Genomic DNA, 13,738 nt, shown 5'->3' on the forward strand with positions numbered 1-13,738 from the left:
GGCAGGTGTTCTAATTCCATTCTATCCAAAAGCTAAAAAAAAGTGTTTTGTCTTTAGTTATACATTTATCTATGCAATTTTCAACCCATGGTTGAAGGAAAGAAAATTGCTCGATTTCCCCATCAACACAGTCAGTGTTGATGGTGCATCGACTCCTGCAATGCTGTTCTGTCCTACCACCTGGGAGCGCATTGAGTCTTCTCTTCCAGAGGAATACAGTGATCACTGCTGATGGCTATAACCAATGGCAGTGATCACAAGAAAAAAACCTGACATGCTGGTGGTACTGAAGTCGATCAAGATCAATAGATCAACTTCACCAGTCTGCCCATAGATGGATCAAAATTTTGATATGTCTATGGCTGGCTTAAGATTTACTCTTTTAGGGTCTGAAAATAATGATTGCTCTGCCAAAATCATACCAGTTAAATGGGTACTATATAAATGGGGTTAATGATTTATTTGCCAAACCCAAAGGCTTTTTGCATATACGTGGATTAAAGACAACCTCACTATTTTCTTTAGCCTAGCATAACTAGAAAAGTAGAATTTACACCTGACCAGCACGCCTATTTGAGCTTGTTGAACATTCCTTTTCAAAACAATGGGAATTATTTTGGCAGTCTTTCCCCTCTGCAGTTATAACAGCCTTCACTCTTCTGGGAAGGCTTTCCACAAAATTTTGGAGTATGTCTTTTGTGCTATTCAGCCAAAAGAGCATTTGTGAGGTCAGGAAGTGATGGAGAGAAAACTTGACTCGCAATTGGTGCTTCAATCTATCCAAAATGTGTTCAGTAGGGCTGAGATCAGGACAATAAAATTCCTCCACGCCAAACCGGTCTAACCGTGTTTTTATGGAGTTGGCTTTGTGACAGGGGCACAGTCAAAAGAGCCTTCCTCAAAATATTGCCATGGGGTTGAAGGCACACAGTTATCTACAATGTCTTTGCATGCTGTTACCTTCACTGAATACACCTGAACTCAGAAATCTGGAGGGGCAAACCTTTTGCCATATAGTGTATATTTATATCTTTAGTTGTTAACAAGTTATATATTTATTGTATGAGGTGTGACAGTTTAATTCCCAGAATACAGGTGGTGTAGCACTATGGTTGTCAGTCACACAGCCATTTGCACTGGAGCATGTTCTGACATGTTTTAACTTGCACTTCCCTGGGTCGCAGACCAGTTGACTAGGTCTTTATGGAGTAGTAGAAGAAATACCAGGTGTGTGCATTGCGCTGTTGGCAGAAAATAAGTGACAGGAATCTGGAGCAGCAGAATAGCATCAAATGTTGTGTGCAAATTGGCAAAAGTGAAACTTTAGCTCTGTTACAACAGACTTATGGTGAACTTTCCATAAAGAAATCAAATATTTTTGAATGGCATAGGTGGTTTAAGGAGGAGTGGGAAGATGTCCACAATGACGTGTGGGCGGCCAAAAATGCAAATGACAGATGAAAATGTGGATGGAGTGCAAACCCTTGTACGCTCAGATGGAAGATTGAGTGTGCAAATGATGGCAGAAGAATTGAACATGAACAGGGAAACAGTGCGGCAGATTCTAACGGAGGATTTGAGAATGAGAAGGATTTCTGCAAAGCTGGTGCCTCAAATCTCAGCAAAAAATGTCATCTTCAAACTTCATCTGATCTTTTGAAGAATGCAGAGGTGTTTGACTTTTTTTACAGTCCATTCCAGGAATGAAATTGTCACACCTTGTATGTATGTATTTATTATTCTGTTATCTAATTGTATTACCCAGTGTAATAAGCAGTCTGCACAAGGAGGAGGATTTTCCCTATATATTAACAACCACCTGTACCTGTGCTTTGCTGACTTTCCATGAAGCGGTCACAGATGCTGTCAGGAGAAGCTATAGACCAGTGGTCTCCAAACTGCAGCCCTGGAGCCTAATGCGGTCCTTTGCCTGCTTTTATCTGGCCCTTGGGCCCTTATTCCCCCCACTGTTAGCAACAGTGCGGCATAGTTCCTGCCACTGACACTGCCAATGGGGCCCTGTTCCTCCCACTGACAGCAATGACGGGGCACTATTCCTCCCACTGACACCAATGATGGGGCACTATTCCTCCCACTGACACTAATGATGGGGCACTATTCCTCCCACTGACACCAATAATGGGGCACTATTCCTCCCACTGACACCAATAATGGAGCACTATTTTTCCCACTGACACCAATGATGGAGCACTATTCCTGCAACTGACACCAGTGATGGGGCGCTATTCCTTCTACTGACACCAATGATGGGACATTATTCCTCCCACTAATACCAATAATGGGAAACCATTCCCCCCTAATACCATGTTCTGCTCCTGCTGGTCACAGTATTGCCCTCCTAAAGTCTGAAGGACAGTGAACTGGCCCTTTGTTTAGAAAATTTGGAGACCCCTGCTATAGCAAACAGAGAGAGCTGCTTTTCTTCATGGACTATATATTTGAACATAGTTCTGTTCCCAGTCTACTCTGTAAATGCAATTCAAAGCTTAGTATTTCAGAAAAACCATGTACTTTACTGGTCTCGCTCTGTCGATTTCCTTCTAATAGGACTTTTTTATTTAATGGGAATTTGTCTAAAAGCTGGAAAATCCCTTTGAGCCAACAATATAACTCCATCTCATAAGGGTTACCTGCAATAACTAAGATAGATATAAATATAGCTTCTGTCGGCTCTCTGCTGTTTCGCTCCTTCACTGCAAAACTGACATTCTGAGATTTATAAAAACAGTTCCTCTCTGTCAGCTGCAGTAGAGATTTTACTCTTGGGTCTCTTGAATAACTACATTGCAGTCCATTTCCATAATTTGGAGTTTCTTTTAAAGACCGTGTCGAGTTCCTTAAAAAGTCAGCCACCCATCTCAGCTCACAAGTACAGTTCCATTGGTTCTGGCCCAATTTTAGAAGGGAAAGATGAGGCAGCGATGGGAATATATCTGGTAGTGTGCTCAATCTGTTCTTAGAGAGGTCCAGGACCTTCAAACTTTGAAGGTGCTTAAAAGTTCCCTCTTGAATAAAGCCTATAAAATTGTCAGATAATTCCAGATACTCAAGATGGTGAAGAGCCCTAGACCCTAAACTTCGAAATGTTAGGTTAGTTAACTGGTTCCTATTTATCTCTAGCCTTTGGAGCTTGTTTGTGCCATTGAACCAATTCTGGTCGATGCTGACAAAGTAGTTGTTATTCAGCTGAAGAACTGCAAGATTTCCAAGTGGAAGAAAAATTGTGTTGATAAAGGAGGAGGCAGATATAAGGTTGTGGTCCAGAACTAAAGTCCTCAGTTTGCTGAGTTTTGTGAACACACCATCTTGGAGCTGATAGATCTTGTTGCCAGTCAGCCTGAGTAAAGTTAAATCCAAGAGATGGGAGAAGTTGTTGGGACCAACTGATGTAATACTGCCCCCTGTGATGATCAAAATCTTGGTCTTGTTAGGAGCTGCTGGAAAAAAAAACATGGTGGAAATTAGATGGTGGTACTGTACCTAAGTGACCTATGTGAAAAAGACAGACAAAGCTAGAATAATGAACATGAAACTTGCTTGTTGTCTAGCAACCATGTTGCCATAGCTTGAGCTTGGTCACTATTATGCTATTACAGTATGCAAAATGTGTGTCTCCTGTATTTACCGAATATTTGTTTAGTCTAGATTACAGCTTTAGGTTTTGGATAGAGTGCAACAGGGTTAGAGCGTTTGTCATTTTTTTAATGCTATCTAAAGCCAGCCATAGATGGTTCCAATCTCAGCTAGTGCAAAGGGCCTGGCCAAGATTCGATCCATCTATGGCCAGGCTGATTGTACCTAAGTCGATACATCGATCGACTTGGGTACAGGGGCGGACTGACAACTCATGGGGCCCCCGGGCAATAGGGGATCATGGTGCCCCTGTGTCCTTGCCCAAACTCAAAAAAGCCTATGAAAAAGGTACCAGGGGCATCTCATGGGGCCCCCTACTGACCCCGGGGCCCTCGGGTAGTGCCCGAGTTTCCAAATGGTCAGTCCGCCCCTGCTTGGGTATAACCAGCATGTTGTATTTTTAGCATTCGATTACGGCCAGCGGCTACAGCTGCTACCAGTAATCAATGTATTAACTGTCAGCGTTGATAGGGGAATCAAGTGACTTTCTTCCTGCAACCCATGGTTGCAGGACAGAAAATTGCATCATCTATGGCCTGCCTAATCACCTTATCATTTTTTCTTGGTGATCATTGTCATTGAATCAAAAGTGATGGAAAATCCAACATTTTTCAGTGTTCACAACAAGGATGGCCACTATCTAAGAGGGAATTATTACCACTTTAGAAAGATTGTTTTATCACTTCCTGTACTTCCAGGACAAAAATTAAAGGGAAATCTCAATGGGACACAGACATAAATAAATATCAAAACCTAATGGGCTTCAACCCGTCCCCACTCTATCCAAAAACCTATGTCTATAGATGCACTTTAACAGGAATATAATTGTCACACAATGGATATGCACGGAAATAAAAAAGCAGCCCTGGCATTTAAAACAAGGCAGCTTATGTTCTGTATATCATTTTGCCCAGCCTGGAGGGGTTCTAGTGGCCTATTTGTAGGTATTGAAACAAATGCTTTTCACCTTATATACCCAACTTAACCGCTAACTTTTTGTCCTAATTTAAAAGGGAAAGTTGCAGTGTTGAAGTAAAGAAAATGTTGAAAGTAGACAAACTGAAAAATGGAAAAGTCACAAAAAAACACAAAATTTAAAAAAGAATTATAGTCTAGAAATATAATTTTAGCAAAAACCTTGCAGCAATCAGTCACCTTCATCTGAACTTGCTTTGTAATGTTGGAGATGTTTTGCTACTCATCCTCAAGTAGTTTCCTCAGCTCTGTGTTAAGTAGCAAAATGTCTTCATCATTACAATGCAGGTCTACCTGAATGTAATTACCTATTAGCAGGTATACTGTGACCTGTATAAATGTAAAATATGTCTGTTGTTTTGCCCTAGGCAATGGCCCATGTGTGACTTCTGATAAATACAACCCTGCTAGGAACCTACAACCCTAGTGCAATACACAGAGGGAACTATTTTCCAATTATGCATTGCAAGGAATAATGGAGCATTCAGTTCCAAACTGATGAAAATCCACTTAGCCTGCTTTATGTTGACCAACTGCTGCAGATGGACAGTTGATTTTGGGTACTAGGCAGACACCCCTGGTCTACTTTGATGGCAACAATGCATTTATCTAATCTTTTCAAATTGACCTAAAAAGCAGAGATCCAAATTTTAATTCTTCCATGATGTTGCCAGCTCTGTAAAAACAGCCCTTCGTCCCCGTGTGTTGATTTTTATTTGATTTCATTTTATTTCAGTCTGGATAAATGAAAACAGCTAATGGTTTCCAACTCACGCTGAAGGAAATGGCTCGTAATAAGGGAGAAATCACATCTTCTCAATACGTTCATTTAGAAAACAGCAAAAAATAGACTAACATTAAAAATATACTGGAAAGTAATGCACTATCACCAATCTCACAAGCTGTTCTCCCCACTGTCCTAATGATGCTGCAGATTGTTTTTTAAAGTTGTAGGAATAAATCATTAAGAATAAGCTGAGCTATCTCCAGAACATTATCCGCCCATATGTAATTGCTTAATGGCGCCTCTCTTTCAAACATGCAGTCTGCAGACCATAGATAAATAGAGCTGAAAACAAAGAGTACCTTTGCCCACAGCAACATTTTAAAACATGTTATTAGTCTTGCAGGGTTGAATAACTAAAGAACAGTGCTAGGGCTGATACTCTTACCCTTCCTGAAGAAAATGGTGCCCCATGATCCCTTCAGTTCCTGCAACAAGAACCTTGGTCAGAGGTCCTCTGTTGGAAAGGAGAGTCAGTCAGTTTGAACTCCCAACCTTCAGCATCTGATTAAAGCAGCTCATAGATGGTTCGATTTTCTTTCCTTCCACCATCGGGGTCAGTGTTGATGGGAGAAGGCCTCCCGCAGCACTATTGTGTTCTGCCAGGGAGGGGGTGCGGTGAGTCTTCCCCGGCTATAGCTGCTGGCAGTAATCAAAAGTAGTAAATCTGACAGGCTGGTTATACCCGAGAAGATCGATGAATCATCTTGGGTACAGTCAGCCTGCCCATAGATGGATCGAATCCCGAATGGTCCCTGCTGGACCATCCCAATTTCGATCCATGTATGGCCGGCTTGATGCCTGCACATGTTTTGGCTAATAAGGATGAGCAGATGATTTTAACTAATTTAATTTTGCTGAAAAAATAGCAATCTTGTCAAATTTTTTTTTAAATTAGCCTCTAATTTCACCATGCAGCATGGCTCCTAGGTGAAATTACCGTAAAACAAATGTTTCCCTCTGCTGGCTTTGTTTATAAACAAAGAGTTAGTATAAAGGTTAGGTCTAGCATTAGATTTAGGATTAGCTTTAAGGTTAGCATTAGGGTTATTGGAGTTAGTATAATGTTAACAGTGTGTACTCTCCAGCGCTCCAGGAATCAATTGCCAAAGGAAGGCCAGGGGACCAGAGCAAATGGTGGCCTATGGATAACGTGTCGGGGATGCAGCCCTCCTCAGATGGGGAAATAAACAACTGGAAAAGAGTAAACAGGTGGCGCAAACACCTAGTGCATTATAAATGGTTTATTCAAAATGCATAAAAGACAAAAACATACTCACAAGCGTAGCATATGTATATGCTTTGTATGACAATGGGGATGGCCACAACAATGGACAGGGTGTCCAACTGTCAGTGCGGTTGGGTTTTGATGCGTTTCGGGGACAAATCCCTTTCCTTAGAGCTTGACAAGCTTTGAGGAAAGGGATTCGTCCCCAAAACGTGTCAGCAACCCGACCGCACTGACAATCGAACATCCTGCCCATTGTTGTGGCCATCCCCATTGTCATATAAAGCATATGCACATGAGTATGTTTTTGTCTTTTATGCATTTTGAAAAAAACGTGGATAATGCACTTAGTATACAGTGAAAGAAATAAGTATTTGATCCCCTGCTGATTTTGAATGTTGAGGAGTGGCTCAAGAAGAAGCACATTAAGGTCCTGGAGTGGCCTAGCCAGTCTCCAGACCTTAATCCGATTGAAAATCTGTGGATGGAGCTGAAAGTTCGAGTTGCCAAACGTCAGCCACCAAACCTTAATGACTTGGAGATGATCTCCCAAGAGGAGTGGGCCAAAATCCCTCCTGAGATGTGTGCGAACCTGGTGGCCAACTACAGGAAACGTCTGACCTCTGTGATTGCCAACAAGGGATTTGCCACCAAGTACTAAGTCATGTTTTGTGAAGGAGATCAAATACTTATTTCCCTCATGAACATGCAAATCAGTTCATCATTTGTTAGACATGCATTTCTTTTGAATTTTGTGTTGCTATTCTGTCTCTCAGTGTTACAATACACCTACCATTCGATTTTTAGACTGATCATTTCTTCGTGAGTGGGCAAACATCCAAAATCAACAGGGGGTCAAATACTTATTTCCTTTACTGTAATGTTAGAATCAGATTTAGCGTTCTGGTTAGATTTCTATTCTCTATTGCCCAGTATCTAAAGTCACATATTCAGGTAATGAGGAGCAGTTTTTGAAATAATAAGTCCAGGTTAGTTGAAACTACCTTCTCTAACCCTTAAGAGCTCCAAAAACCTGGTATTGTAAGCCAAACACCAGTCAATGTTTTGTTGTTTAGTCTTGGATAGAGTGGAAAACCATTACCAAATTTGGTGTGGGTTTTTTGGTCTTTGACAGGAAGATCTTTCCTGTCCTTGTGTCACCAGTACATAGGGAAACCCCATGGCAAGATGGCGTAGACAACAAAAAATAGCATTGTCAGTCATAAGTTGTAATCATTCCCCAGCCTACTAAAAGCATGTTTTCATTTTTTGTTTCTTGTTCAAGAGATTTCCTATCACTTCCTGCTCTAAAAGGAAGTGTCGTGTAATCTTCCAAGTAGGAACACAGATAAAAACCTCAAAATCCCATATCACTTAGTGCATATTTGTAACAAAGGAATCTTCAAATAAAAAACTCCCTAAAGTCCCTTGTGGTGAAAAATAAAGACCTCCAAATGAAATTTCTAGCCTTCCACCTTTCACCCGTGCACACCAACATCAAATGCACTCACCAGATTTTGGTGAATGTAAAGCCTTTAGAAATTATATAGGGAATCCCAAGCCCTCTTTTCATCCGCTCAAGTCTGTTCATTATAGTATAGGATTGATCTTGGCAATATTACACTATGTAAGTTTTTTTCTTTGACAACACGGTGGAGCAAGCGAGGAGGCCACGGTGAGGACCTGAGAGAGGATCTTATCTTGGGGAGGCTAATATTGAGCGGATGAAAAGAGGGCTTGGGATTCCCTATATAATTCCTAAAGGCTTTACATTCACCAAAATCTGGTGAGTGCATTTGATGTTGGTGTGCACAGGTGAAAGGTGGAAGGCTAGAAATTTCATTTGGAGGTCTTTATTTTTCACCACAAGGGACTTTATGGAGTTTTTTATTTGAAGATTCCTTTGTTACAAATATGCACTAAGTGATATGGGATTTTGATATTTTGTGCTTTATTAATATCTATTTTGCGCTGTTTATTTATATATCTCACTGTTTGTGTACTCACAATTTTTGTACAGCAGCAATTTAGAAGGGTGATTCACTTAATTTGTATTGGCGCAGGAATATTTTTTCTTTATTACCGATAAAAACCTGGCAGAGTCCGCTCCTGGGTTCCTAGCGGGCTGGAGGAGGAGACAAACACACAACTTGACCAGGACTCCCCCCTGCCCCCCTGAAGCCTCTTACCTGCCCCTCCCCACATTCCTACCCCCTTTTTTTTGTTTTCTTCTCCTTTCTCTTTTCTCACCAGCCCCCTGAACACTGCTTTACAGACTCAATACCTTTATTTTAACTATACCCAGCTGTCCAACCTATACACTCCATCCAAGACCCACATTTCATGAACTCCCTCTTGAAGTGGCCCACAAAAAGGAAATCCTCAGGGAACTACCACTCCATTACCAACTACCCCTCACCATTTGTTTTCCTTTTCCCCCTGGTTTTACTATGTTTTTTACAGTTTGGGATGTACAGTATATGTACAGTATGCATCTGAATTGTAAATTTGTAAATTGTAAAATTGTGAATTATAAATGTCAATGCTTCTGAATATGCCTTTGCAAACTGTCATGCAGGCATCCGATGGTGCCACCAATGATTTCGAAAATCGGTCGTTTTTCAAGAATTTTCCAGCATGCCCGATAAACGAAATGGAGAGGAACCACGAAAATCGGCCGATGCCCGTGCCCTACTAACAGAGCGAAAATCGGCCGATTATTCTTAGGTTTGATTTTCGTACGAAAATTGTTCAGAATTCAAACCATGTATGGCCTGCGTTAGTGTTCCAGGTTGAGTGATGAAGAAGGTTTTGCAGGGGACAGCTCCAGATTGAGAGTGAGTTGCAGACAGAGTTTTTTTTTTAAACTTTTAAGGAGACATTTAAAGAAAAATTAGTTGGGCTTTAGCTATAATTACTGTTGCAGAGAATTCACAATTTTATAGTAATTCTTTTAATTTTTGAAAACCAGGGACATTTTCATAGGGAACAATTTCCCAGGGACAATTCTAAAAAAAAAAAAAAAGAAAACAAAAAAAACAGAAACTCTCTGGTTATATATTAACCTAGAATGCCAAAACACAGGCACAGCATATTTTACTTTGGCATGAAATATTTTTCATCTGTGTTGCTCTGAGAATGGTGACATTGGTGTCTCTGAGAGAGTTGTATGTGTAGAAAGATCAGAGTCCTTCACATCTAACGCTCCGTCTCCCCTCTTCGGATCAGTGACTGCGTTCTTACCTATTATATGCTCCAATCCTTGACAGATTGTGGCCTCTTCTGTACAAACGGCACAGGAAGAAGGACAGGTCTTCACTAAATAAAGGCAAGTGCTGATCAGGAGGAAGATGACACCTGCAACACACATCAGGTTAGAGATACTTCTGTCACCGCAGCCATTAGTGGAGAAAGTCCTAATGATTGATTAATACTCAGAGGACATTGTCACTTCTCTCCCCTGTAGGAATGAATCTACCGGCTCATTATTCATGGCTGTGCTTTCGAGAACACGGAACACTAGATCATACACTCTAATATCCGTGTCACCAGCGGAAGGACAACATGACTCTGTCTTCTAGAATTATGTTTGCTGCGGCAGAGCAAAGCGGCGCCATTTTAATGGAATGTTGGGCCGATGCCATCTTTGTGGGGTGGAAATCAAAGTTTTGGAAACCCAATCGCTAAAATCTCACACAAGCTTTAACATGTTCATATAATTTCAAAGGTCATTTAATCAGTTATAGACAGCGCTACAGCCAATGGCTACAGCGTGGTTGGCTAGACCTGGGAGGGAGTCCATGGGCATCCTCTGAGAACCATACCCACCTGTGCGCCCCCTGGGGTGACACCATGCGTGATCTGTGATTGCTGTTTCCTGCAAACACAGCTGACCATGTGCCAGTGCCCATCTGTGCTGGCTATCAGTGCCCATCTGTGCTGGTTATCAGTGCCCATCTATGCTGGTTATCAGTGCCCATATGTGCTGGCTTACAGTGCCCATCTGTGCTGGCTATCAGTGCCCATCTGTGCTGGCTTACAGTGCCCATATGTGCTGGCTTACAGTGCCCATCTGTGCTGGTTATCAGTGCCCATCTGTGCTGGCTTACAGTGCCCATCTGTGCTGGTTATCTGTGCCCATCTGTGCTGGCTGTCAGTGCCCATCTGTGCTGGCTTACAGTGCCCATCTGTGCTGGTTATCAGTGCTCATCTGTGCTGGCTTACAGTGCCCATCTGTGCTGGCTTACAGTGCCCATCTGTGCTAGTTATCAGTGCCCATCTATGCTGGTTATCAGTGCCCATCTGTGCTGGCTATCAGTGCCCATCTGTGCTGGCTTACAGTGCCCATTTGTGCTGGTTATCAGTGCTCATCTGTGCTGGCTTACAGTGCCCATCTGTGCTAGTTATCAGTGCCCATCTATGCTGGTTATCAGTGCCCATCTGTGCTGGCTATCAGTGCCCATCTGTGCTGGCTTACAGTGCCCATCTGTGCTGGTTATCAGTGTTCATCTGCGCTGGTTATCAGTGCCCATCTATGCTGGTTATCAGTGCCCATTTGTGCTGGCTTACAGTGCCCATCTGTGCTGGCTTACAGTGCCCATCTTTGCTGGTTATCAGTGCTCATCTGTGCTGGCTTACAGTGCCCATCTGTGCTGGTTATCAGTGCCCATCTATGCTGGTTATCAGTGCCCATTTGTGCTGGCTTACAGTGCCCATCTGTGCTGGCTATCAGTGCCCATCTATGCTGGTTATCAGTGCCCATCTATGTTGGCTATCAGTGCCTCCTCAGTGATGCCTGTCAGTGCCCATCAGTGCCCTGATGATCAGCGTAGTCCCATTAGTGCAGCCAGGAGTGCCCATCTGTGCTGGCTATCAGAGCCTCTTCAGTGATGCCTGTCAGTGCCCATCAGTGATACCTATGAATGCCTATCAGTGCTGCCTATCAGTGCGACATATCAGTGCCCATCAGTGCTGCCTATCATAAGTGTTCCCTATCAATGCCCATCAATGCCGCCAATCAGTGCCCACAAGTGCCACATATCAGTGCGGCCTCATCAGTGCCTCCTCATCAGTGCCCATCAGTGCGCCTCATCAGCGCACATCAGCGAAAGAGAAAAATAACTTATTTACAAAATATTATAACAGAAACCAAGTAAAACTTTTTTTTTCAAAAATATTAGGCATTTTTTTGTTTCTTTAGCAAAATATAAAAACCCCAATGGTGAATAAATACCACCAAAAGAAAGCTCTATTTGTTTAAAAAAAATGACAATAATTTAGTGTTGGTACAGTGTTGCATGACCGCACAATTGTCATTCAAAGTGTGACAGTGCCGAAAGCTGAAAATTGGCCTGGACAGGAAGGGGGTAATAGTTCCCGGTAGGCAAGTGGTTAAATTTGCAGCTTTCATTAAAATGATAATTGGTAATCCTGCCAGAACATCTGTGTTCAGGCAGTTCCTGTTAGAGCAGTGGTTCTCAACCTTTCTAATGCCGCGACCCCTTAATACAGTTCCTCATGTTGTGGTGACCCCCAACCATAAAATTATTTTCGTTGCTACTTCATAACTGTAATTTTGCAGTGGGAGGAGTAGTGCCCCATCACTGTTGTCAGTGGGAGGAATAGTGCCACGTCATTGGTGTCAGTGGGAGGAATAGTGCCCCATCATTGGTGTCAGTGGTAGGAATAGTGCCCCATCATAGGTGTCAGTGGGGGGAATAGTGCCCCATCATTGGTGTCAGTGGGAGGAATAGTACCCCATCATTGGTGTCAGTGGGAGGAATAGTGCCACGTCATTGGTGTCAGTGGGAGGAATAGTGTCCCGTCACTGATGTCAATGGGAGGAATAGTGCCCCATCATTGGTGCCAGTGGTAGGAATAGTGCCCCATCATTGGTGCCAGTGGTAGGAATAGTGCCCCATCATTGGTGCCAGTGGTAGGAATAGTGCCCCATCATTGGTGTCAGTGGGAGGAATAGTGCCCCATCATTGGTGTCAGTGGGGGGAGGAATAGTGCCCCATCATTGGTGTCAGTGGGGGGAGGAATAGTGCCCCATCATTGGTGTCAGTGGGGGGAGGAATAGTGCCCCATCATTGGTGTCAGTGGGGGGAGGAATAGTGCCCCATCATTGGTGTCAGTGGGGGGAGGAATAGTGCCCCATCGTTGGTGTCAGTGGGGGGAGGAATAGTGCCCCATCGTTGGTGTCAATGGGAGGAATAGTGCCCCATCATAGGTGTCAGTGGGGGGAATAGTGCCCCATCATTGGTGTCAGTGGGGGGAATAGTGCCCCATCATTGGTGTCAGTGGGGGGAATAGTGCCCCATCATTGGTGTCAGTGGGGGGAATAGTGCCCCATCATTGGTGTCAGTGGGGGGAATAGTGCCCCATCATTGGTGTCAGTGGGGGGAATAGTGCCCCATCATTGGTGTCAGTGGGGGGAATAGTGCCCCATCATTGGTGTCAGTGGGGGGAATAGTGCCCCATCATTGGTGTCAGTGGGGGGAATAGTGCCCCCATCATTGGTGCCAGTGGTAGGAATAGTGCCCCATCATTGGTGCCAGTGGTAGGAATAGTGCCCCATCATTGGTGTCAGTGGGAGGAATAGTGCCCCATCATTGGTGTCAGTGGGGGGAGGAATAGTGCCCCATCATTGGTGTCAGTGGGGGGAGGAATAGTGCCCCATCATTGGTGTCAGTGGGGGGAGGAATAGTGCCCCATCGTTGGTGTCAGTGGGGGGAGGAATAGTGCCCCATCGTTGGTGTCAATGGGAGGAATAGTGCCCCATCATAGGTGTCAGTGGGGGGAATAGTGCCCCATCATTGGTGTCAGTGGGGGGAATAGTGCCCCATCATTGGTGTCAGTGGGGGGAATAGTGCCCCATCATTGGTGTCAGTGGGGGGAATAGTGCCCCATCATTGGTGTCAGTGGGGGGAATAGTGCCCCATCATTGGTGTCAGTGGGGGGAATAGTGCCCCATCATTGGTGTCAGTGGTAGGAATAGTGCCCCCATCATTGGTGTCAGTGGTAGGAATAGTGCCCCATCATTGGTGCCAGTGGTAGGAATAGTGCCCCATCATAGGTGTCAGTGGGAGGAATAG

General features: G+C 43.6%; 2 protein-coding genes across 3 annotated transcripts in view; one reads left to right on the top strand and one right to left on the bottom strand.

The window, feature by feature from the left end:
- The window catches only part of LRRC53 (leucine rich repeat containing 53), a 32,323-nt gene extending 23,477 nt beyond the window's left edge, over nt 1–8,846 (bottom strand). Inside the window, exons 1-3 of the mRNA XM_089692153.1 lie at nt 8,831–8,846; nt 3,502–3,510; nt 2,652–3,458 (exon numbers count right to left, since the gene is read on the bottom strand). Coding sequence (XP_089548279.1) covers nt 2,652–3,458; nt 3,502–3,510; nt 8,831–8,846 — 832 coding nt within the window. The remainder of the gene's footprint in view (nt 1–2,651; nt 3,459–3,501; nt 3,511–8,830) is intronic.
- The window catches only part of LOC149450216 (serine/threonine-protein kinase TNNI3K), a 452,856-nt gene that overhangs the window by 350,756 nt on the left and 88,362 nt on the right, over nt 1–13,738 (top strand). The window lies entirely within an intron of this gene.

The sequence above is a fragment of the Staurois parvus genome, unplaced genomic scaffold, assembly GCF_062004578.1.
Source record: "Staurois parvus isolate SC_StPar_1 unplaced genomic scaffold, SC_StPar_1.0 ptg000578l, whole genome shotgun sequence".
Lineage (NCBI taxonomy): Eukaryota > Metazoa > Chordata > Amphibia > Anura > Ranidae > Staurois > Staurois parvus.